General features: G+C 46.1%; 1 protein-coding gene across 1 annotated transcript; it reads left to right on the forward strand.

The window, feature by feature from the left end:
* The first annotated feature begins 375 nt into the window (after window positions 1–375).
* Window positions 376–24,601, forward strand: enc1 (ectodermal-neural cortex 1). The gene is made up of 3 exons (XM_084316027.1): window positions 376–506; window positions 4,257–6,069; window positions 21,299–24,601. Exon 2 carries the CDS (start codon window positions 4,263–4,265, stop codon window positions 6,036–6,038), a length of 1,776 nt encoding a protein of 591 aa, XP_084172153.1. The 5' UTR covers window positions 376–506; window positions 4,257–4,262; the 3' UTR covers window positions 6,039–6,069; window positions 21,299–24,601.
* The last annotated feature ends 2,464 nt before the right edge of the window (window positions 24,602–27,065 follow it).

A 27,065-nucleotide genomic window follows, 5' to 3' on the forward strand; every position in this document is an offset into this window, starting at 1 on the left:
AAAAATCTACCCCCATAATATGACTGATTATCATTAAAAGCCAACCGAGTAGTGGTGCTCTGACTGTAATGCAAAACCAATATTATTATGGACAAAACACCACATCGTGAGAATAGCCTACAGGAGGATACATTACAGATGTTAAATGCATGTTGTTGGTTTTGAATAATAATAAAAGCCTCCTGCCCCTCCCTCCCACCAGCCCCTCCCACCTGCCCCCCTCCCTCCCTCCCACCAGCCCCTCCCCTCCCACCAGCCCCTCCCACCAGACTCAGAGGAGCGCTCCTCTCTGCAGCGCAGCTGTGCGCGTCTGGCTCCTTGAGCGTCTGTTTCTCACACACACGCACGTTGTTGTCGGACAACATAGATTATAGATATCAATATATGCATTCGCTTCGATGATCGATGGGTTGTTGCGACCGTGGATCTGGGAATACAGTTCGGTGTGTATAGACATGCAGGAAGACTGCGGAGGAACCCCCTCAGAATACTGAACACCACTCGCGGTAAATATAATAAACCTCTAGGTTATTGTTATTATTATTATTATTATTATTATTATTGCCGATAAGCAGAAGTGTTCAAATGTACTTACGTTTAAAATAGTGCGATTGGGAAAACGGCATGGACATTTCATATAGGCCTAGCCGGATGCTAAATCATGACATGTGTATTTGGAATTGATAGTATACAACTTGGAATTGGTTATTTACGTAGGCAAGTATTATATATAGGCTAACAACTCCTGTTATATAATAACTCACCTGCGACTGAATGTCGACGTAAATGTATTGATTGATTGAAACTGTTATTTAACAGATTGCAGAATGGGTACAATACAGTACAGCTCAATACACACAGTTGTTAAGGGGATGCAGACCAGAGAAAGACTTTCGTCTTGTTTACATCAGGGTCCCCCATTTTCCATTCATGGGATTCATGTGTTGCCGTAGAGATCAATACTCCCAAATAATACAGCCGTCTTTATCCAATGATGCCGTTGTCCCAGGGCACTATAGTTCAAATGTCTCAACTTTTAAAAAGTTGAATTGCGTGTGTGTGCGTGTGTGTGTGTACGTTCTTATGGTCTGGAAGGCTAAGGCTGATAATACGAAGCTAAATCGTGAACCGTTCTATCAGTCCATCTTGGTTTGTGTTGGAAGGAATGCATCTTGATGAACCATATATTACAACATTATCAGACACACATACTATGAGATAATTTAGCCTGGACCTGACATTTATAGCAAACATAAATCTGCATCCCCTTAACAATTGTGTGTATTGAGCTGTACTGTATTGTACCCATTCTGCAATCTGTTAATAAAGTTTTCAATCAATCAATCAAACTAAATACCTATATGTCCCTATGCCATAAATGTCATGTATGTTGTGTATGTCATAAATGTCTATATGAATTGAAAATGGGGGACCCTGATGGAAACAAGACAAACGTCTTTCTCAGGTCTGCATCCCCTTAACAATTGTATGTATTGAGCCGTACTGTATTGTACCCATTCTGCAATCTGTTAAATAAAGTTTTCATTCATTCATTCATTCAGACATTTCCTACCATGTCGCATACTAGGACCGCTACTATTCCTAATTTATGCAAATGACATGTCGTCAGCTTGTGACTGCAACTTGTTCCTGTTTGCGGACGACTCAGCCCTGCTGGTCTCTGACAAGAACAAGTTACAGGTTGAAAAAGCCCTCAGCTCGGAACTAGGCAGAATCTGCATATGGCTCGCCGACAACAAACTAGCATTACACATGGGCAAAACAGAGTCCATTCTCTTCGGTTCAAATAACAAACTCAGCAAGACCGACGGCTTCTCGGTTACAGTGGGTGACAATATTATCACAAGGAAAGATGAAATTACCTACCTGGGTTCCATCCTAGAGGCTAATCTTTCCTGTGACAAAATGTAATAAAATCCAATGTAATAAAAAAAGTCAACCAACGAACGCGATTCTTGTACCGGATCTCCTCTCTGGTAAACAAGAATACCCTGAAGACTCTAGCAGGAGCACTCATTCAAGGGTACTACGACTATGCTTGCACCTCATGGTACCAAAGCACCTCAAAGGCACTAAAAAACAAATTACAAACATCTCAAAACAAGCTGGTCAGACTACTACTTGACCTGACTCCTAGAACCCACCTCACCCCTGCCCACTTTGACAACCTAGGATGGCTTAGAGTAGACGACAGAGTACAGCAACTTGCAATGGGCCTGGTCTACAAGATACACTACGCGACCAAGGTACCCATGTACATGTCAAAATACTTCCCAAAGGTCAGTGAATACCACGATCACAACACCAGAGGGAGCTCCACAAATCATGTAAAACCCAGATTCGGCTCAAACGAGGGACTAAACACGTTTCGCAATTATGCCACATCAATGTGGAACGCCCTACCCAAAGCTGTAAAGGAATGTGAATCACTACCCACTTTCAAAAACACTCTCAAAAAACACCTACGTGAGACTGCAATTCGAAACTGGCCCCTACAAATGTCCTAACCTAGTTGTACAGTAAATGACCAAGTAAGGCTTTTTCAATATTCCAATGCACAGTGTAAAATGTGTGTGTGTCCCCTACCCAACCCCCCCCCCCCACCTCCAATGTACAGCCCTCACCCACCCAACCCCACCCCACCCAACCAACCTCCTCCAATGTACAGTTTCTACGCCATGTATATACACTCCTTTTCTGGACACTTTTGTATCACAAACAGTACTGTATTTGCAAATCTGATATGTCATAAATGTATAGATGTAGCAGTACTGTCTATCTGTATGTCATGTATGTCATATATGTTATGATGAATTGAAAATGGGGGACCCTGATGTAAACAAGACGAAAGTCTTTCTCTGGTCTGCATCCCCTTAACAATTGTATGTATTGAGCTGTACTGTACTGTACCCATTCTGCAATCTGTTAATAAACTTTTTCAATCAATCAATCAATCAATCCTCTAGAACCATATTATCGTATGACGTTGTTCAGTATTACACCTGTTTGCAATTGGGACTGCAGTGTAGCAACGAGACAATGGAATGAGTTCATCCAACATGACATCGCTCGTTTATTTTCCTCTGGCAGAGACAACTAATGCAGTCAAGCCCGTAGGGGTGGGAATCACCAGTATCCATCACGATACGATATCGATTATTTGGACAACGATACGATATTTGCCGATATCACAAAGTCTGCCACGTTACGATACGATTCGATTCAGGTGCCTGCGATCGATACGAGGCGATATTATGTGCCCATTTAACACAATCAGTCACATTTAGACCAACAAAAAAAAGGCTACGGAAATATCAATTGATGTTTTTATCTTTGAGCTCTTCCAGACATTTAAATGAAAAACAATCTATTGTTTTTAATACAAATAGACCTCCTGTTCACTTTTTATATATTGAGCTTTAAAGTTTAAGTAAAATGTTTTGGAACTCACAACACGCAAGCTAAAACCCCTTCCTCTCCCAAACTTCCTACAATTGTTTTATGTTGCATGATGATCATGAATACATTTATTATGTATTCATGTTTAAATATCAACATTATCTGTCCATCCTCAGTAACACACACACACACACACAGAATGCCCCTCCCCCAGTCCCCCACAGAAAGGTAGACTGCCCCCGCCCCTCCTCCTTCCCAAGTCCCCTCTCCCCTCCTGTTCTCTCTCACGGTTAGCTGCTTAGCTTAAGCAGCCAACATGACGTTAATTTAGATATTTAACGCGACGTGGGCATAAAGGAATGGCGACGATGCAACGCATGTTAGATGCATTTGACCCGTTGTGGGGGAAAAACTGCACATCTTATATCGGCTCGCAAAATAGACGCTCTGTAGTGCTTTACAGCAGACGCGAACACTGCTGTAATGTCTACACGGAGTTTCACAATACTGGGCGCCGGCGGATATGACTCGCGGGATTTTCAAAATAAGAGTATCGTAATATGAATCGATCTTTTTACGTTGCATCGATCCTATTTGATTATTGATAATAGATCGATATATCGATCTGGATCGATGTATCGTCCCACCCCTTTACTTGGCGGTGAATACTTTATATTTAGGCGTAGAAAGACACTGTTTATTGTTACGTTTTGTTTCGCCACTGTAGGCGCAGCTAACCATTGACTTTGACCTTACATTATAGGACATGAAAAAAGAGGCCTAGTACAGTCATCATAAATGATATGAAACCAAAGTGTTCTTTCCCCTCTTCACAGGATCAAATGAGAATGTCCATCTGCACGCACGAGAACCGCAAGTCGCGGGCCGGCTCGGCCTCCATGAACATCTACCTGTTCCACAAGTCCTCCTACGCCGACAGCGTCCTCACGCACCTCAACGCGCTGCGGCAGCAGCGGCTCTTCACCGACGTCCTCCTCCGCGCCGGCGACCGCTCCTTCCCGTGCCACCGCGCCGTCCTGGCCGCCTGCAGCCGCTACTTCGAGGCCATGTTCAGCGGGGGGCTGCGGGAGAGCCAGGCCGGCGAGGTGGACTTCGGGGACTCGGTGCACCCGGAGGTGCTGCAGCTGCTGCTGGACTACGCCTACTCCTCCCGCGTGGTGATCAGCGAGGAGAACGCAGAGTCTCTGCTGGAGGCCGGGGACATGTTGGAGTTCCAGGACGTTCGCGACGCGTGCGCAGAGTTTTTAGAAAAGAATCTGCATCCCTCGAATAGTCTCGGAATGTTGCTTCTCTCCGACGCTCATCAGTGCACCAAGCTCAATGAGCTTTCCTGGAACATGTGTCTCAGTCATTTCCCTGCAATATGCAAGACGGAGGACTTTCTGCGGTTGCCCAAAGAGATGGCAGTGCAGCTGCTGTCCCACGAGGAGCTGGAGACCGAGGATGAGAGGCTGGTGTACGAGGCTGCCCTGAGTTGGGTTAACTATGACCTGGAGAAAAGGCAGTGCCACCTGACGGAGCTCCTGAGAACAGTCCGGCTGGCCCTCTTACCAGCCATCTTCCTCATGGAGAATGTATCCACAGAGGAGCTAATCAATGCCCAGACCAAAAGCAAAGAACTTGTAGATGAAGCCATACGCTGCAAGCTGAGAATACTTCAGAACGATGGTGTGGTCAACAGCCCACTGGCAAGACCCAGAAAGACCAGCCATGCCCTGTTCCTGCTAGGTGGCCAGACCTTCATGTGTGACAAGCTCTACCTGGTGGACCAGAAGGCCAAGGAGATCATTCCCAAAGCCGACATCCCCAGTCCCAGGAAGGAGTTCAGTGCCTGTGCCATCGGGTGTAAGGTGTATGTCTCTGGGGGGAGAGGCTTAGAGAATGGAGTCTCCAAAGATGTCTGGGTCTACGATACATCCCACGAAGAGTGGTCCAAGGCGGCGCCTATGCTCATTGCCCGATTTGGCCACGGCTCCGCTGAACTGAAGCAGTGCCTGTATGTTGTAGGCGGGCACACCGCTGGCACCGGCTGCCTCCCTGCCTCCCCGTCCGTGTCACTCAAACAAGTGGAGAAATACGACCCGGTTGCCAACAAATGGGCCATGGTGGCTCCTCTGCGGGAAGGCGTGAGCAACGCGGCGGTGGTCAGCATCAAACTCAAGCTCTTTGCCTTCGGCGGCACCAGCGTCAGCCACGACAAGCTGCCCAAGGTGCAGTGCTACGACCCCCAAGAGAACCGCTGGACGGTGCCCGCGTCGTGCCCGCAACCGTGGCGCTATACCGCGGCCGCCGTCCTCAACAACCAGATCTTCGTCATGGGTGGAGACACTGAGTTTTCCGCGTGTTCGGCGTATAAGTTCAGCAGTGATAGCTACCAGTGGACTAAAGTGGGGGACGTGACGGCTAAACGTATGAGCTGCCAGGCTGTAGCCTCGGGGAATAAACTGTATGTGGTGGGGGGCTACTTCGGCACTCAGAGGTGCAAGACCCTGGACTGCTATGACCCCACACTGGATGCGTGGAACTGCATCACCACCGTGCCCTACTCCCTCATCCCCACCGCATTCGTCAGCACCTGGAAACACCTCCCTGCCTGAGGAGGACTCGTGGCGTGTCATTAATGTCATGGTGAGTTTTTTTTATTATGGCAAATCAAGCCAAATCACTTCCATAGCCTTATCTCTCAAGTCTCTCTCTTGTCCCTTTGTCATTTTGTCTGAGATGTATTAATTCACTTTCCCATATTTGGCTGCGCCAGAATTATAGACCTTTCGCTGTTATTCAGTGACTTAATTGTTGTCTATAGGGAGGTGTAGTGGTTACTTCCTGGTCTATAGGGAGGTGTAGTGGTTTCGTCCTGGTCTATAGGGAGGTGTAGTGGTTACGTCCTGATCTATAGGGAGGTGTAGTGGTTACTTCCTGGTCTATAGGGAGGTGTAGTGGTTACTTCCTGGTCTATAGGGAGGTGTAGTGGTTACTTCCTGGTCTATAGGGTGGTGTAGTGGTTACGTCCTGGTCTATAGGGAGGTGTAGTGGTTACTTCCTGGTCTATAGGGAGGTGTAGTGGTTACTTCCTGGTCTATAGGGAGGTGTAGTGGTTACGTCATTGTTGTTTCCGCCGCGGTCCACCCCACTTGAAATTGCAATGTATTCTCAATGGACACATTTCTAAATCGTCTCGTTTAAAACAAATAAAGCATGAACATTGGCACGGTGTACCTTTCTGTGTGTATGTATCCACAATCTATAGCTCAACATGAAACAATTCGCAATTAATCGGCAAAGTAGCAAAATAACAACGTTTATGTTTTCGTTCACTGAGAAACTACACAATGGCCGTGACGTGTGTTAGGCGACAGCACTGAATGACAGGCGTTCTACTGGTAAGTGTAGTTATTTTTTAACAACAAATTAAACAACCTTTTAACTAACTTTATTTCAACCAAAAATGCTTAAACAATAATGTTAGTGATAGAAGGGAACTCATTTTCGGCAAAAATGGAAAGTTTGCCAATGTTCATGAGGCAGAATTATTACAATAGCCAATAATACATTTTCCCAATGATAAATCCCTATACGGGTGGGACCGCGCGGGAAACTAAAGTGACGTCAGACTACACCTCCCTATTGGTGAGTTGGTAAATGGGCGGGGCTGGGGGTTTGGCTAATACTAGGGATGCCCCGATCACGTTTTTTGCCACCGATACCGATCACCGATCGTCGTGAGCCATATCGGCCGATACCGATCCGATACCGATCCTTTTTGATTAAAAGAAATTAAAATTTATTTTATATAAATTTATTTTTTATTTTTTATAAAATATATATATTATATAATTAGACTTGTACTTGTATTATCTGCGAGACATCGCCACCACGCAACAAGCTCCACTGTCTGTGTGTACTCTAGTGGCCTCCAGCTACGGCCAGGATTCTCCGGAGCTGCACCTGGACCCTATACTTGAGTAGCCTCGAGCTACGGCAAGGATTCTCCGGCGCTGCAGCTGGACCCTAGTATTGGTATAACGTTAAATCACATTCACAAGCCCTCAGCTCGAATACGCATCGAATCAGTGTTATAAGACATTGATATCAGGAGCTATCTGTAGCTACTGCTAACCGGATATATAACGTTAATACAACGCCTCAGTGAATTATTTAGTTCAATGGGACATTTCGTTTTGAACAGTGAACTAGCTTGCGCTAACGTGAGCTAACAGCTAACAGCTAACAGGTATCATACCTACCTACTATACTTTGTGGAGCGTTTGTTTATGTCAGGAGCTACCGGCTAGATACCGTTCGGTTAGACAATGCCTCATCATGTATTAAACTAAAAGTGAATAGTTGACTGGGTCATTTTGTAACGGTAGCTAAGCTAACGTTAGCTCAGGGAGATGACACGCCGTCCTCCTGTGTCACACTAGACCCGTGTTTACATGCGTGCGGGAGGGGCTGGACTCGAGAGCAGACGCCGCACCACCGGTGTCTGAGACAGAACTCAGCGACAGCGAATGAGAGGGTTTGACGATCGGTGAAAATAAAACATTATCACCGATCACCGATCGCATATTTATACTGAATATCGGCCGATAGCGATCGGTGGCCGATCGATCGGGGCATCCCTAGCTAATACGGTTTATTTTAACGTGTTTAGATTCAAGATTCAAGATTCAAGAGTTTTAATTGTCACGGCATACAGGTATACAATGAAATGCGGCTGGTCTTGCCCGCGACGATGTGCAATACAGTGGTACAACATATAATAGAATCCAATAAAATACAGTGGTACAACATATTAATAGAATCCAATAAAACAGTGCAATAAACAGGTACATGGTGTGCCATCTCGGTATCTGTACATTAGTATTTACAGAGCATATAGGACATGCTAGTTAGCTTTAGTAGTGCAATACACTGTTCCTGATGTTATACTATTTTAAGTGGCCTTTCCTCTGGCCATAAGTGTGCGTGTGTGCGGCATGAGTGTTAAAGTGGCTGCTAGTGTGTGAGCGTGCTCAGCGTGCGTGTCGTGTATGTACTTGTGTGTGGATAGTTCAGTTTCTGTGTCTCTCGATGTTCATTGTTCAAGGCTCTGATGGCCTGGGGGAAGAAGCTTAGCCTAAGCCTCTCCGTCTTAGTCTCTAGAATTCGCAGGCGTCTGCCTGACCTCAGCAGCTGGAACAGGCTGTTATTGGGGTGGTGGGGGTCTTTCATTATCCTGCAGGCTCTGGATTTGCACCTCTTGTTGTATAGAGCCTGCAGGGGAGGTAGCGCAATACCCGTGGTACGCTCGGCTGAGCGCACCACACTCTGTAGGGCCTTCTTGTCCTGTGCCGTGCTGTTCCCATACCAGGCAGTGATGTTTCCGGTCAAGATGCTCTCTACAGCTCCTGAGTAGAAGGACTGAAGTATCTTCCCCGATACTCTGAACTTCCTTAACTGTCTCAGGTGGTAGAGGCGCTGCTTCGCTTTCTTTACTACTGTGCCTATGTGTGTTGACCATGTCAGGTCCTCTGAGATGTGGACCCCCAGGTACTTGAAGCTGCTCACCCTGTCCACGGTAGCCCCGTTAATCCTCAGTGGTGTGTGTGTCTCCCGCTGTCCTCTCCTATAATCCACGATCAGCTCCTTGGTTTTACCAATGTTCAGGAGCAGGCTGTTGTCCTGGCACCAACGTTCCAGTACCTCAACCTCCTCCCGGTAGGCCTTCTCGTCGTTGTCCGAGATCAGCCCCACCACCACCGTGTCGTCGGCGAACTTCACAATGGAGTTGGAGCTGAACTTGGCCACACAGTCGTGTGTGTAGAGTGAGTACAGCAGGGGGCTTAGAACACAGCCCTGGGGGGACCCGATGCTCAGGGTGATGGTGTTGGAGGTCTGACCCCCCACCCTGACCGCCTGGGGTCTTTCACTCAGAAAGTCCAGTACCCAGGCGCTCAGGGCGGAGCTCAGGCCTAGCTCGATCAGCTTGTCCACCAGTCTGGTGGGGACTATGGTGTTGAACGCTGAGCTGTAGTCAATGAACAACAGTCTCACATAGCCCCCCTTCTGACGGTCAAGGTGGGAGAGAGTGCTGTGCAGTACCTGGGAGACAGCGTCATCAGTGGACCTGTTTGTCCTGTATGCAAATTGCATAGGGTCCATATCGCTGGGGAGAGAGGCACAAATGTGGTCCTTGACCAGCCTCTCGAAACATTTCATGACCACAGAGGTGAGTGCCACCGGTCTGTAATCATTTGGACATGTTGGGGAGGGTTTCTTCGGTACAGGGATGATGGTAGACATCTTGAAGCAGGCAGGGACTACTGACTCCGCCAGGGATTGATTAAATATGGCGGTGAACACCGGGGCAAGCTGGTTTGCACAGGACTTAAGTATGCGTCCTGTTATACCATCTGGGCCTGCAGCCTTCCTGGTGTTCACCTGCATAAATGCTCTTCTCACACTGTGTTCCGACAACGAGAGAGCGCCCCCGCCCCCCCGCGGTTGCCCCCCCCCCTCCACAACAGCCGGTGCGCCAGTGACGTCACTAGCCAGAGGGCTAGCGGCGACACTGTCTACACCGAACCGAGCGTAGAAGGAGTTGAGTTTGTCCGCTAGAGAGGCGTCGTCGCTCCCCATTGCGGGGGCGCTGACTTTGTAGTCAGTTATTGTCTTCAGTCCCCTCCACAAGCCTCTTGTGTCGTTTTGTGCCATTTGTGTCTCCAGTTTCTCAGCATATGTCCTCTTAGCAAGTTTAACAGCCTTGCGCAGAGTGTAGACTGAAGCCTTGTATTCTTCCATATTTCCTGACTCTCTGCCCAGGTTATAAGCCGTGGTGCGTGAGTTTAGGGCTGTTCTTATAGTGCTGTCCACCCAAGGTTTCTGGTTTGGGAAAACCCGCGCCGTCTTTGTGGGGACAATGCCGTCTGCCACTGTTGTTATGTAGCTTACAACGGTATCAGCATACTCGCTGACGTCACTGGCGCTTTCTTCAAACATGTCCCAGTCTGTATCCTTGAACGCGTCACGGAGCTCGGCCTCTGATTCGTCAGCCCACTTTTTTGTCTCACGTGACACGACGGCTTCGCGTGATCGCTGTTTGTATGCTGGGATTAAAAAGATGGAGTCGTGATCGCTCGCGTTTACAGAGCCCATCAGTGGCGGAGCCGCTACAGCCTTGTAGGCAGCTCTGAACGGGGTGTAGCAGTGGTCGAGTGTGTTTCCCCCTCTTGTGGAGCAGGCGATGTGCTGGAAAAAAGTCGGCATCACTTTTTTCAGGTTTGCCTGGTTGAAATCACCAGTCACTATCGTGATTTATATATAAATATATATAAATATATATAATATATATATATAAATATATATATAATATATATATATATATATATATATATATATATATATAAATATATATAAAAACAATCGGTATGTGGACAAGACCTAGATGCATTGCTCTCTTTTAAAAACAGTCTGATTGGTCACCCTGGGCCTCAGGCATGAGGCAGAGCATCAGGGCCAACTAGCCAACACTCATCTCACCACATGTTGTAACTGGAGTTGGCCGGAGTTGATAAGAGACGCTACTGCTTTGTGCCAGTGGGCCTGACTTGTGTGAGAATCCCAAAGGTAGAGAAAGGGGTTATAGGGAGGTGTAGTCTGACATAACTTTAGTTTCCTATAGGGAGGTGTAGTCTGACGTCACTTTAGTTTCCTATAGGGAGGTGTAGTCTGACGTCACTTTAGTTTCCTATAGGGAGGTGTAGTCTGACGTCACTTTAGTTTCCTATAGGGAGGTGTAGTCTGACATAACTTTAGTTTCCTATAGGGAGGTGTAGTCTGACATAACTTTAGTTTCCTATAGGGAGGTGTAGTCTGACGTCACTTTAGTTTCCTATAGGGAGGTGTAGTCTGACGTCACTTTAGTTTCCTATAGGGAGGTGTAGTCTGACGTCACTTTAGTTTCCTATAGGGAGGTGTAGTCTGACGTCACTTTAGTTTCCTATAGGGAGGTGTAGTCTGACGTCACTTTAGTTTCCTGTAGGGAGGTGTAGTCTGACGTCACTTTAGTTTCCTGTAGGGAGGTGTAGTCTGACGTCACTTTAGTTTCCTATAGGGAGGTGTAGTCTGACGTCACTTTAGTTTCCTATAGGGAGGTGTAGTCTGACGTCACTTTAGTTTCCTATAGGGAGGTGTAGTCTGACGTCACTTTAGTTTCCTATAGGGAGGTGTAGTCTGACGTCACTTTAGTTTCCTATAGGGAGGTGTAGTCTGACGTCACTTTAGTTTCCTATAGGGAGGTGTAGTCTGACGTCACTTTAGTTTCCTGTAGGGAGGTGTAGTCTGACGTGACTTTAGTTTCTTATAGGGAGGTGTAGTCTGACGTCACTTTAGTTTCCTATAGGGAGGTGTAGTCTGACGTGACTTTAGTTTCTTATAGGGAGGTGTAGTCTGACGTCACTTTAGTTTCCTATAGGGAGGTGTAGTCTGACGTCACTTTAGTTTCCTATAGGGAGGTGTAGTCTGACGTCACTTTAGTTTCCTATAGGGAGGTGTAGTCTGACGTCACTTTAGTTTCCTATAGGGAGGTGTAGTCTGACGTCACTTTAGTTTCCTATAGGGAGGTGTAGTCTGACGTCACTTTAGTTTCCTATAGGGAGGTGTAGTCCGACGTCACTTTAGTTTCCTGTAGGGGGGTGTAGTCTGACGTCACTTTACCCGTATAGGGATTTATCATTGGGAAAATGTATTATTGGCTATTGTAATAATTCTGCCTCATGAACATTGGCAAGCTTTCCATTTTTGTACAAAATGAGTTCCCTTCTATCACTAACATTATTGTTTAAGCATTTTTTGTTGCAATAAAGTTAGTTAAAAGGTTTAATTTGTCGTTAAAAAAGAACTACACTTACCAGTAGAACGCCTGTCGTTCAGTGCTGTCGCCTAAAGGCCTCTGCATGCTACAGAAACTTCAGAGCAACTGCAACACAACATCGGCGCGATTTCAGCGCGGTTGTTTTAGAGGGTCTTGTAGACTGTGTTGCTTGGACGTTGCGTACATGTCCCTCAAATCTAACCTAAACAACTGTTGCGTTGATATTGCGTAGCAGTGATTGGTTGGTTAGCGAATGGGGGCGGGGCTGTCATAGAATAATATTAGTCCCGCAGAGAATAATCCTCCATTGTTGTTTCCAGCGTTGACGCTAAATAATTAGCGTCACATAGCTCGCCTTTTTCTGAAAACCCAAGCACATATTGTTCCATAGCATACGCCTTCAGTTGATCATGACAAATCCTCTCTTACCTTGACGATTAAAAAGCCTCCATAATTTAGTAAATAAAGCTGTAGCCAGCCAGCTAGCATTGGGTCTATTCAAAATGCTATCCACATTAGCTACATAGCTAACCAAGTAAATACAATGGTATCCGTCCTGAGGTAACGTTAAATACAACGTTTGCTAGTCGAAATGACTGGACACACACAGGGACAAGTTAAACATCAATCAATTAATTTATTCCAATAGGTAGTTTGAGCTGCATGTGAGCCGAGGTCCTCTCCATTGGAAAGTTTAACTAATGATGTTACGGTAACGTTAGCTCGAAAAGCACAGAAAGTTAAGCTGCTAGCAACAGACACTATAACACTTCCGGTCGGGGGTTTTCAAAATAAAAGAGCGACGTCTAAAATCACCGGAAATACGTTTATTTTGTACATTGTCTAACGTTAACACAAACCTAAACTAACTTTAGTTAAACTAACTTTGCGCGTCGATGTTGCAGAAGCATAAAGGCAGAGTGTCTAAAACACCGTTGCTTTGTCGATGTTGTGTTGCAGTTGCTTTGAAGTTTCTGTAGCATGCAGAGGCTTTAAGGCCTCTACATGCTTGCTACAGCAACTGCAACGCAACTGCAAAACAACATCAGCGCGACTTCAACGCAACATGTTGCAGAGGGTCTTGTAGACTGTGTTGTGAGGATGTTGCGTACCTTTCACCCAAATCTAATCTAAACAACCGTTGCGTTGATATTGCGTAGCAGTGATTGGTTGGTTAGCGAATGGGGGCGGGGCTGTCATAGAATAATATTGGTCCCGCAGAGAATACCATCCTCCATTGTTGTAGCCAGCCAGCTAGCGTTGAACTTGATGCTATTCAATGCTCTATCATACCCAACTAACGTTAATGCCATTCAGAATTTATTAACATAGCTACAACAACAGACAGTAACGTTAATATAATTACATGCATCATTGTTTACAATGAACGGTGGGGCAGTTCGAAAGGACTGGACACGGACAAGTTGTATATTAATTTAATATAATAACAGGTAGTTCGAGCTGCATTTTCGTGCCTACAACCACAGCCACAGGGATATATCCAGCTTTGAAGAGCTCTCTCTCCTCCTGCCGATTAAATTCAGCAGCTCTTCCTCGACCTCGAGTGCCTGTAGCTGCCTGCATTTGCACAAAGGCGTCCATCCCTGCTGCTAGCTAACGTTAAAACTAACCTAAAGTTACACACGCAGAATACATCACAAATACTTCCGGTCGGGGGATTTCAAAATAAAAGAGCGACGTCTAAAAGCACCGGAAATACGTTTATTTTGTACATTATCTAACGTTAACACGAACCTAAACTAACTTTAGTTAAACTAACTTTGCGCGTCGATGTTGCAGAACCATAAAGGCAGAGTGTCTAAAACACTGTTGCTTTGTCGATGTTGTGGTGCAGTTGCTTTGAAGTTGCTGTAGCATGCAGAGGCCTTAAGGCCTCTACATGCTACAGCAACTGCAACGCAACTGCAAAACAACATCAGCGCGACTTCAACGCAACATGTTGCAGAGGGTGTTGTAGAGTGTGTTGCGAGGATGTTACGTACCTCTCCCCAAAATCTAATCTGAACAACCGTTGCGTTGATGTTGCGTAGCAGTGATTGATTGGTTAGCGAATGGGGGCGGGGCTGTCATAGAATAATATTGGTCCTGCAGGGAGCAATACCATCCTCGAGTTAACGTAATTTATACAAATGGAAGTATTGATTTCGCCGTAACGAACCATTAAAAAAATATACCGTTAACTGGAATATGTTAGTTTCTTTACACATATGTTGGATTATGTAATTGGTTTGTCATGACAAACCAATAAAAAATCGTGAATTAAGCGGTGGTTATCCTATAGCCCTAGTTATGTACATTTCAACAAAGTGGAGCCGCAGGGGACTTCCATAGCATACGCCTTCAAATCCTCTTACCTTGACGATTAAAAGCCTCCACGATTTAGTAAACAGTGTTCCCATGGCTCGTGTTGATATTTTACGATGCCAGCTTGTGAGAATTTGTTGTAGCCAGCCAGCTAGCGTTGATGCTATTCAATGCTATCATACCCAACTAATGCCATTCAGAATTTATTAACATAGCTACAACAACACACAGTAACGTTAATATAATTACATGCATCATTGTTTACAATGAACGGTGGGGCTAATCGAAAGGACTGGACACGGACAAGTTAAACAGCAATCAATTAATTTAATATAACGGGTAGTTCGAGCTGCATTTTCGTGCCTACAACCACACCACAGCCACAGGGATATATCCGGCTTTGTCGAGCTCTCTCTCCTCCTGCCGATTTAAATTCAGCAGCTCTTCCACCTCGAGTGCCTGTAGCTGCCTGCATTTGCACAAAGGCGTCCATCCCTGCTGCTAGCTAACGTTAACTAACCTAAAGTTAGTTGTTCACCAACAATCTACAGACACCAACAAACACAGAACCGGACTAAGTTACACAAGCAGAAAAAGAAGCATCACAAATACTTCCGGTCGGGGGGTTTCAAAATAAAAGAGCGACGTCTAAAGCACCGGAAATACGTTAAAACGAACCTAAACTAACGTTACAACTAACCTAAAGTTAGTTCTGGTTCCTGTTAACGTTAGATAATGTACAAAATAAACGTATTTCCGGTGCTTTAGACGTCGCTCTTTTATTTTGAAACCCCCCGAAAATGGTGCTTCTTTTTCTGCTTGTTATCAATGGGTTGGTTGAGAAGGGAAGTTTCATCTATCTAGGGAACCTAGCTACATCCGGGGTACAATGTTGCACAGGCTGCACATCGATGTTGCAGAAGCATAAAGGCAGAGTGTCTGCAACACCGTTGCGTTGTCGTTGTTGTTGTGTTGCAGTTGCTTCGCAGTTGCTGTAGCATGTAGAGGCCTTATACACGTCGCAGCCAGTTTCTCAGTGAACGAAAACATAAACGTTGTTACTTTGCTACTTTTACAATTAATTGCGAATTGTTTCATGTTGAGCTATAGATTGTGGATGAATACACACAGAAAGGTACACCGTGCCAATGTTCATGCTTTTATTTGTTTTAAACGAGACGATGTAGAAATGTGTCCATTGGAAATACATTGCAATTTCAAGTGAGGTGGACCGCGCCGGAAACAACAATGACGCAACCACTACACCTCCCTATTTGCACCCCCCTCCCCCCTATTGTTTATTGATGTAGAGTCCTGAGGAAGGCCTGGGTGGGCTGAGCCCCATGAGGTCTGAGGGGGGGGGGGGGGGGGGGGGTGGCGGCGGGGGATAGGGGTCATAGTTGTGGCCCTGATGGAAAGCAGAGCTGACTCGCTGAAGGGCTCTTTGTTACTTGTGGAATGCCCTCTCGCTGGACAAGGTTGTTGTCCTCCTCAGCCTCTGGACGTTACACCGTGCAGCCCTGCTATTGTTCAACCTGTTTGATGAGGAGTAGGATGGCATAGTGGCACACAACACACACACACACACACACACACACACACACACACACACACACACACACACACACACACAGCTCAGGCACGCTCTGCAGGGTCCCAGTAGTACCTCCGTCCTCATCTGGAGAAAAGTGGATAGTTTATTGTCTGCTCTCAAGAAAATCATTCTTGATATTTATGGTAATCCTGGCACAAGCAACCTTAGACTAACTAAGAAGGCCTACATGTTTTCTGTTGCAAAATAAAATGATTAACATTTTCAAAGATATCACAGGAAAATGCATCGACACAGTGCATGCGTACGCAGGGAACAAACTTAACTTTTTGACTTACCAGCCATTTGGCTGGTAGATTTTAAAAACTACCAGCCAGGCAGATTTTTTACCAGCCATTGGCGGTTGGCTGGTACTTATTTTGTTCCCTGTGCGTACGTACCGAGTGATAACATGAAACTTCTTTTTGTATCATCATGATACCCCCTCCCAAAAGAGAATAGCGTTTGCTCTGTCCACAGAGAGCCCCCCCCCCCTCACTGAACCACACTGTAGACGCTCTGTCCACAGAGAGCCCCCCCCCCCCCCCCTCACTGAACCACACTGTAGACGCTCTGTCCACAGAGAGCCCCCCCCCCCCCCCCCCTCACTGAACCACACTGTAGACGCTCTGTCCACAGAGAGCCCCCCCCCCCCCCCCTCACTGAACCACACTGTAGACGCTCTGTCCACAGAGAGCCCCCCCCCCCCCTCACTGAACCACACTGTAGACGCTCTGTCCACAGAGAGCCCCCCCCCCCCTCACTGAACCACACTGTAGACGCTCTGTCCACAGAGAGCCCCCCCCCCCCCCTCACTGAACCACACTGTAGACACTCTGTCCACAGAGAGCCCCCCCCCCCTCACTGAACCACACTGTAGACGCTCTGTCCACAGAGAGCCCCCCCCCCCCCTCACTGAACCACACTGTAGACGCTCTGTCACAGAGAGCCCCCCCCCCCCCTCACTGAACCACACTGTAGACGCTCTGTCCACAGAGAGCCCCCCCCCCCCCCTCACTGAACCACACTGTAGACGCTCTGTCCACAGAGAGCCCCCCCCCCCCCCCTCACTGAACCACACTGTAGACGCTCTGTCCACAGAGAGCCCCCCCCCCCCTCACTGAACCACACTGTAGAGACGCTCTGTCCACAGAGAGCCCCCCCCCCCCCCACCCTCACTGAACCACACAGAGAGCCCCCCCCCCCCCCTCACTGAACCACACTGTAGACGCTCCGTCCACAGAGAGCCCCCCCCCCCCCCCTCACTGAACCACACAGAGAGCCCCCCCCCCCCCCTCACTGAACCACACTGTAGACGCTCTGTCACAGAGAGCCCCCCCCCCCTCACTGAACCACACTGTAGACGCTCTGTCCACAGAGAGCCCCCCCCCCCCCTCACTGAACCACACTGTAGACGCTCTGTCCACAGAGAGCCCCCCCCCCCCCCCCCCTCACTGAACCACACTGTAGACGCTCTGTCCACAGAGAGCCCCCCCCCCCCCCCCCTCACTGAACCACACTGTAGACACTCTGTCCACAGAGAGCCCCCCCCCCCCTCACTGAACCACACTGTAGACGCTCTGTCCACAGAGAGCCCCCCCCCCCCCCCCCCCTCACTGAACCACACTGTAGACGCTCTGTCCACAGAGAGCCCCCCCCCCCCTCACTGAACCACACTGTAGACGCTCTGTCCACAGAGAGCCCCCCCCCCCCCCTCACTGAACCACACTGTAGACGCTCTGTCCACAGAGAGCCCCCCCCCCCCCTCACTGAACCACACTGTAGACGCTCTGTCCACAGAGAGCCCCCCCCCCCCTCACTGAACCACACTGTAGACGCTCTGTCCACAGAGAGCCCCCCCCCCCCCTCACTGAACCACACTGTAGACGCTCTGTCCACAGAGAGCCCCCCCCCCCCCCCCTCACTCAACCACACTGTAGACGCTCTGTCCACAGAGAGCCCCCCCCCCCCCTCACTGAACCACACTGTAGACGCTCTGTCCACAGAGAGCCCCCCCCCCCCCCTCACTGAACCACACTGTAGACACACTGTCCACAGAGAGCCCCCCCCCCCCCCTCACTGAACCACACTGTAGACACTCTGTCCACAGAGAGCCCCCCCCCCCCCCCCTCACTGAACCACACTGTAGACGCTCTGTCCACAGAGAGCCCCCCCCCCCCCCTCACTGAACCACACTGTAGACGCTCTGTCCACAGAGAGCCCCCCTCACTGAACCACGCTGTAGACGCTCTGTCCACAGAGAGCCCCCCCCCCTCACTGAACCACGCTGTAGCCCCCCCCCCTCACTGAACCACACTGTAGCCCCCCCCCGCACTGAACCACGCTGTAGCCCCCCCCCCCTCACTGAACCACACTGTAGACGCTCTGTCCACAGAGAGCCCCCCCCCCCTCACTGAACCACACTGTAGACGCTCTGTCCACAGAGAGCCCCCCCTCACTGAACCACGCTGTAGCCCCCCCCCCCCCCCTCACTGACACACTGTAGCCCCCCCCCCCCAGGCCGGGCAGAGACTCCTTAGCGACGCGATCCCACTGAGGAATGTTGCCCACCTGGTCGGCCAGTCACTCTGTGTGCAGTGGGCTCATGGAGAAGAGGGTTATTAATGGTTTAAAACGGCCCCATAGACACCGCTGAGGGTCCCTGAGAACACGTTTATTACTACTCAGCCAACCAGGAGAGCAGTGTGCAGGGAGGCCAAGGAGAAGCTCCCCCCCCCCCCCCCCCCTATCTCTCCCCCCCCCCCCCCCCCCCCTCTCTCTCTCTCTCTCCCCCATCCCCTTTTCACTGTCTCACACATTTGCTCGCCCCCCTGAGCTCAGTCTCTCCATCTGCCATGGTCTTGGTCTTGGGGGGGTGTTTGTTTGGTACTGATCTCACTGGCTAGTTTAGGCCTAACGCTACACATGTTATGACCGTTCCTCCCTTTGTTTGGGCCAAGTTAGTTTGTCCCACCTTTATTACCAACGTTGTTGTTATATACGTTGAGGAGGCGAGGCTTAACTCTTTGGACGCCAGACCCGATGATAGTCGGGGTTGTCTCTCTGACCGTTCAGCTGCCAGACCCGATGATAGTCGGGGTTGTCTCTCTGACCGTTCAGCTGCCAGACCCGAGTATAGTCGGGTTTTCAATGTCGTTATTTATTTTATTCGATATTTCCATTCATTACAGGCCACACAGACTCGGGGTTGACATGGGGAATCGCGATCAGACAATTGGAATATTCTTTTTGGTGTACCTCCTAGTAGTGTTGTCAAAATATCGAAGTATCGATACTGAATATTTAAAAACGGCTTCGATACTCATTTCCCGAAGTACCGATACTTTCTGCAGTATCGGTACCAGCTGGCGAGTGTTCTACCGCAAGTTGTTGACGGCAACGCGCTGTTCAGAGCGCTCAGCGCGCTTGCTCCCCGGCTCCTCCGAGTCCAGCCCTCCCCCTCACAGAGTCACAGAGAGCCGTCTTCTTCAGTTAGTAAACAAACATTTTAGCTGAAGATGGTAAATGCAGAGCCTCCGCAACTTGTGCTTGTGGATAAAGAAAACCGCAGAAGTGCTGTTTGGAGGTACTTCGGGTTTCAAGTAAACAACGAAGGACAAGCTACAAATGCCCCAATGCTATTTGCAAGCGGTGTTAGAGCAGTGCCAGCGCCGATCTCCATAAAGAAATTAAAGAGGTTCGTGACAGCTGCTCTTTCAACGTCACTGTGACTGAAGCATTAAACCATTAACTCTAGTTTAATACATGATACGTTGTCTACTCATAATATCAACAGCTGATTCGTTGTAACGTTACAGCTACCAGCTAACGTTAGCTACTGCTAGCTCCATTAGCTTAGCTGGCTACTTGTATAATTACTGCATGGTAACGGAGTAACGTTAACGTTTAAACGTTATGTCAAGGTCATACAATACTACAGTCGACATAAGGTTAACGTTACCCCGTTTCCATCAAGTGTTTAAATAGCAGCAATCTTGTTGAAAATATAACGTTACTAAAATGCTCCGAGCATAGCCTCTCTCTCTCTATCGCTACCCCTCTCTCTCTCTCTCTCTCTCTCTATCTACCGCTACCTCTCTCTCTCTACCGTCCTCTCCCTCTCTCTCTCTCTCTCTCTCCTATCGTTATCTTTAAATAAAAACGAAACTGTTACTAACTGTAATATAAACAGTTCAGTTTGTCAGGTACATGCAACACAGATTACAGTGTTTACATCTGTCTGCTTGAGAAAATACCATGTTCTGCATTTGCAATAAAAATGATTGAAGTGAGATGAACAGTTATTTTTAAATGTGTGATCTAAAGATAAACAAAGGGTTTTAAAATTGTTATATTTATCTTCTCTTATAGTACCAGAGAGAAGCTAAATTTGAAGCTAAATTTGTTTAAAAAAAAATATATATATATATATATATATATATTTTTATATCGAAATAATATCGAAGTATCGATACTTTTCAAGGTATCGTATCGAAGTCGAAATTCCAGTATCGTGACAACACTACCTCCTAGTAAAGGTAAGGATTGAATGATATCAATCTTGCTTTGATCCAACCATGATTTCACCTCGATCGCAACGTGTGTGTGTAACGTTACTCCACAACGTATGCCATTGGTGACGATCAAAGCATCAAAAAATTACCCCCCCCCCCCCTTTCATGCGTTCATGATGAAACATAATACCTATTTTATATATTTGATTTGGAAATAGTAGCGTGTCCAGGCGAGAAACGGCAACGCTTTTAGTGAAAATCACATTTGACTGTATATCGTCGTTTTCTGGGATTAGACAGGATCACTCTAAAACTATACTTATATTCACCACGGTATAACACACGAACGTATTGACGAAAACATTTATTATTTTTCACATATTGAACGATAGATGGGTGATGTCAAATGGGCCACAGTATTGTATCCATAGCTATAATATAGTTATAGCTCTACAAACAAGGTGACGCACTCCTGTCTTTGAAAGCGTTGGCGTGGTAAGAACAAAGATGCTCTGGGCTTCCGGCGCTGATTGAGTTAACGTGTTCCGTTTGTTGTGTCTCCTTCCCAAGGCATTCCAAGCGGATCGATGATGTGGAATTCAGACTGTGAAGGCGGTGAGCTGATGGACTGTGAGGGGGGTTCCTGATGAAGCCGACCGCACCGTTCAGTACGAGGAATAGAAGCCGTGGGGCTTTTATTGGACTTACATGTTTACATGACGGATTTGGATATCTATTTTTGCTTTTCTTTGTCTGGTTTGTAAAGATAGATTTTTTTTAAATTCTTTCTTAATGTGCCATAAAGGACGATTGGTTTCAGGGTTAAGTTACTCCTGCTCCAACCAACACACCCACATACAATTGGCATTATTATTACTCACACCCATGTTCACACCCATTTTTAATCACTGCATTCCAACCAGCGACCAAAGGGGAGAAGATGGTTTCAGCCAAATAGCTGAGAGTTACCATATGTTAATATTGCCAGTTGCCTGCCAGTGGGACATGTCCCTACACGCCGGTGTGATGAGGACAGAGGTGCCAGCTGTGTGTGTGTCCTTCCTCTGCATCCGCTTCCTCTTATCTTTACATCATTTAGATCTGGTCATTTGACAAATTTTTTTATGTACTTATAACTTTTTAGTGAAGAATTGGAATGGCCAAAGATGCACAAGGAACGATCATCAGAGATCTCAAGTAAGCTTTATGTCGGGCTCCTTAGAATTTCAGTTTGAAATGGAACCTTTGTGTCAAAGGAGTATTATAAAGAATAATAAAAAAAAAGGCAACTGAGTTTTTCTTCAAAAAGGTTCAAATGGGACAAAAGCTCTCTTACTGGACTGTGTGTGAAGCGAGAGATTACTTAACTTATTGTTTTTTCTGCTTGTGTTATCAACGTTTATTTCACTTTGTTGCCTTTTTCTACCGTAATTGACCCGTCTCAAACCCAGCCTTCTTTCCTGATCCTCCAATCACACCCGTCACTTCCCTCGGACAAAAGCAACAGGATCAAGAAAAGAGGGCGGACTAAGCGCTCGCCTACTACTGCAGAGACACTGGGTTCGAATCCAGCTGTCAGCGGTACCTCCGGCTTGGTCGGTCGTCCATACTAACACGATTGGCAGTGTTAGGGGGTGGGAAGCCGGGGGGGGTGTGTGTATCCTGGTCGTTGTAAACAGCGACTCCTACAGGTCGGTCGGGGCGCCTGCTCAGCGAGGAAGGGAACTAGGGGAGGTAGTGTGATCCTCCCACGCGTTACGCCCCCCCCAGTGAGAGTCCTCGCTGTCAGGTGAAAAGAAGCGGCTGGCTGCCTCCACATGTATCGGAGGAGACATGTGATAGTCTTCAACCCTCCCTAGGCCGACAGTGGGGGAAAAATGCGTGCAACGACCAGGAAGGGAATTGGCATAACGACTAAATTGGGATGGGAGAAAAAATACGGGGGGGAAAAGGGGGAGAAAAAAATTATTAAAAAAAGAGAAAAAAAAGAGGGCAGGGTTTGAGATGGGTCAATTGTTTTACTCTGTGATTATGTAATCGTTTTGCACATTTTACGCCTCAACCTAAAAGTGTTTTGTTTTGTGTTCCTTGGGATGGAAATGCCATTTGAATTGTGAAGCATATCTTGAGATCTACAGCGAGTTAACTATAGGAAAACAATGGCTCTGGAATTTTACACATCATTCATCATAGCTTTAAAAATACTTATGAAACACTCACACACCGCTCTCTTAAAATAAAAGATTTGTTGTTTATCTTGTATGAATCACAAACGGAGCTCTAAAATGTACATAGCAGAGATACTAGAAAATAAGTGTTGTACTAGACAGCACAGTATTTGTGTGTCTCTGTGTCACGGTGCGTTTCTTCAAATGTACCTGGACTAACTTAGGTGTATCCCGTGCTTGTGCCTGTTCTTGTGCAGTCTCGTTCTTCATGCTAAATGACCCCCGCCCAGATGTACGATCTCGCAAATTGGATTAGAATTTGAAGAACTTAACATTCTAAGGATGATGTCATAACAGCTGCTGGCCATTTGAAGCTATAGACTGGTGGAATTCTATGGTTGAAAGTAGGGATGTCCGATATTATCGGCCGACCGATATTATCGGCCGATATCGGCAGTAAAATGTGATATCGGAAAATATCGGTATCGGTTTAAAAAAAATTATAAACAATAACAATATTTGTTATATATATATCCAGTGAAATTATTAGTTACCTGAAATTATTCCGTTTTTTGGGGTGGGAAACCCTGCATATATCGGTATCGGTTGATATCGGTTGATATCGGTATCGGAAATTAAGAGTTGGACATTATCGGAATATCGGTATCGGTAAAAAAGCCAATATCGAGCATCCCTAGTTGAAAGTTAAACCCACCGGAATTCTGTTGCTCTAGCGTTGTGTGTCGCTCTTTGAAATGTCCTTCCCATGTCCACCCTTTGTCACCCAACACTTCACAGCCGCTGCTTCTGATAAGAAGGGTCAGCGCCCGGGGTCAAGCCACAGGGTCAAACGGGTTTCCATAGCTGTGCCTAACAAAAGGTTAAAGGTCACTGTAGGGCTGTGCCGAATGTCATTTTCTTTTTACATTAGAATCTTCTATTGAAGTTTTCGAATGAAGCTTCCAATGTCTGTTGTCATATTTGATGACATACGCATAAAAAAATAATAAATCCTCAATTTCAATAAAGTGATTAATCTGATTAAATTAGTATTTTTTTTTATTATTAAATCAACTTTCTTTAATGAATATAACTCGTCAGTTTCATCAACATGAATAACCCAATCAGGGCTCACGGTTGGTACGGAAGTGATGGTGGAGCGCCGAGCGGATGCAGATAGGCTACATCGTTTATGATAAATGTTTTATTTAAATGTTTATGACGAGTCATATACTATAATAGTTTAATACTATAATATTAGTGTAGCCTAATCTTTATCTGCAACTGTGAAGAAAAACCCCGTTGGACTTTAAACAATGAATAGACACATACAAAAAAAATTAGAATGTTGATTTAGAATTTGCATGTCAACGTTATGAAGGAAGCTTGGAACTATTCGGTGCCGCCCTGCGTCACTGAGTGGCTTTTTTTCCTGGAGAGTCGGTTGAGGTCTTTTTTTTTATGCCATTTTTCTTTTGCCATCTCGACGTGGCGTGATCGACGATGTATACAATCCTAGTCCCCTTGACTAGGAGCGGATGTACTACTGTAAAGAATATATTGTACAGGAATAATGACATGTTGTGTGTTGTATGTTTTCCATTTTTGTCTACTGGAAGTCATCATTTTGTACAAGTGGATTTTCTTTTCACAATGTGAAATTCATTGCTAATAAAACACAAAGAGTTTTTCCTCTTGAAATCAACATCTCCGGTGTCCTGAACGTGTCGTGTCACAGGGAGTGTAATGTGTGTTTATGTCCTGAACGTGTCGTGTCACAGGGAGTGTAATGTGTGTTTATGTCCTGAACGTGTCGTGTCACAGGGAGTGTAATGTGTGTTTATGTCCTGAACGTGTCGTGTGTCACAGGGAGTGTAATGTGTGTTTATGTCCTGAACGTGTCGTGTGTCACAGGGAGTGTAATGTGTGTTTATGTCCTGAACGTGTGTCGTGTCACAGGGAGTGTAATGTGTGTTTATGTCCTGAACGTGTCGTGTGTCACAGGGAGTGTAATGTGTGTTTATGTCCTGAACGTGTCGTGTCACAGGGAGTGTAATGTGTGTTTATGTCCTGAACGTGTCGTGTGTCACAGGGAGTGTAATGTGTGTTTATGTCCTGAACGTGTCGTGTGTCACAGGGAGTGTAATGTGTGTTTATGTCCTGAACGTGTCGTGTCACAGGGAGTGTAATGTGTGTTTATGTCCTGAACGTGTCGTGTGTCACAGGGAGTGTAATGTGTGTTTATGTCCTGAACGTGTCGTGTCACAGGGAGTGTAATGTGTGTTTATGTCCTGAACGTGTCGTGTCACAGGGAGTGTAATGTGTGTTTATGTCCTGAACGTGTCGTGTGTCACAGGGAGTGTAATGTGTGTTTATGTCCTGAACGTGTCGTGTGTCACAGGGAGTGTAATGTGTGTTTATGTCCTGAACGTGTCGTGTCACAGGGAGTGTAATGTGTGTTTATGTCCTGAACGTGTCGTGTCACAGGGAGTGTAATGTGTGTTTATGTCCTGAACGTGTCGTGTGTCACAGGGAGTGTAATGTGTGTTTATGTCCTGAACGTGTCGTGTCACAGGGAGTGTAATGTGTGTTTATGTCCTGAACGTGTCGTGTCACAGGGAGTGTAATGTGTGTTTATAATAATAATAATAATAACTTTATTTGTATAGCACTTTTCATACAGAGGTTGCAGTTCAAAGTGCTTCACAAAATACAGGCATAAGCGAGCATAAAAAGATAGACAGGTAGAATCACAGTGTTTCACATTAGGATCTAGCATCCCAATAGGCTCTCCGCTTACAGTTTTCAGTAACACAAATAGTAAAAATAGTTTAAAATGATTCAGTTTAAAAATAGTCAAAAAATTATAAAATAGAACGGACATAAAAAATACAGGCATGAGCGAGCATAGCAAGATATGGCAAATCACAGTGTTTCACATTAGGATCTAGCATCCTAATAGGCTCTCTATTCAGTAATACTCCTGTAATTCATGAACAAATAATCACAGTGTTTCACATTTGGATCTAGCAAATAATAAGAATAAAATGATTCAGTTTAAAAATAGTCATCAGTAAGAAGTAAAAAGTGCTCTCTATTCAGTAATACTCCTGTAATTCATGAACAAATAATCAGTGTTTCACATTTGGATCTAGCAAACAATAAGAATAGTTTAAAATGATTCAGTTTAAAAATAGTCATCAGTAAGAAGTAAAAAGTGCAATAACCGACACATGAATTTGATAGGCAGTGTAAAAGAGTAGGCAGGGTAAGAATAAATACAAGTTGTGTCAGGATATCCCTGATGTTTCCTCTTGCCACTAGGTGGTAGCAGATATCTATCAGTGAAATGCCTGAGCAAAGAGATAGGTTTTAAGCTGTCTTTTAAAGATGATTGATTGATTGATTGATTGAAAACTTTATTAACATGATGTCTAGCGAGTTGGCTTCCCTGATGTTTTGGGGTAGTTTGTTCCATAGTTTTGGGGCATAGTTGATAAAGGCTGCATTACCGATCTTCTTTTGACTGCTTCTGGGAGCCTCTAGTAGTCCAGCAGCTGATGATCGCAGTGTTCTTGCTGGTGTGTAATTTATTAGAGTGTTGGCGATGTAGCTAGGTCCCTGTCCATTTAGAGCTTTGTATGTAAGGAGAAGGACCTTAAAGTCAATTCTAAATGTTACAGGAAGCCAGTGTAAAGCGGCTAGGACTGGACTAATGTGCTCTCTCCTTTTGGTTCTAGTTAGCAGTCGGGCTGCAGAGTTTTATGTCCTGAATGTGTCGTGTCACAGGGAGTCAGGGTTTGCACAAGGTCATTGAAGTGCTTAAAGTGCTTGATTTTTTACCCAAAAAATGCAAGGCCTGGAATTCCTTGAAAACAGCAATTTCTTTTAACAAGGTGCTTAAAAAGTTATTGAAATTCAAATCAATCATTCGCATTGAAAGTTTTGTTCATCCATGGTAAAAATGTATCTGAATCAAGAATCTTTTTATTTAAAGTGTAATTAATGGTCAGAAATTGGGTTTAAGCCATAACTATAGGGGGGGGCTAGGTGGCGCAGTGGGCAAGGCGCTCGCCACCAACGCAGGAGATGCTGGGTTCGAGCCCAGCTCTCGGCGTTGCTACCAGCTTGGCTGGTCGTTCATACTAATACAATTGGCAGTGTTAGGG

The sequence above is a fragment of the Notolepis coatsorum genome (genome assembly GCF_963971535.1).
Source record: "Notolepis coatsorum genome assembly, chromosome: 1".
Classification (NCBI taxonomy): Eukaryota; Metazoa; Chordata; class Actinopteri; order Aulopiformes; family Paralepididae; genus Notolepis; species Notolepis coatsorum.

What these genes read in the sequence shown, in the direction of transcription:
- enc1 (XM_084316027.1), top strand. Translation starts at nt 4,263, where the DNA reads ATGAGAATGTCCATCTGCACGCACGAGAACCGCAAGTCGCGGGCCGGC.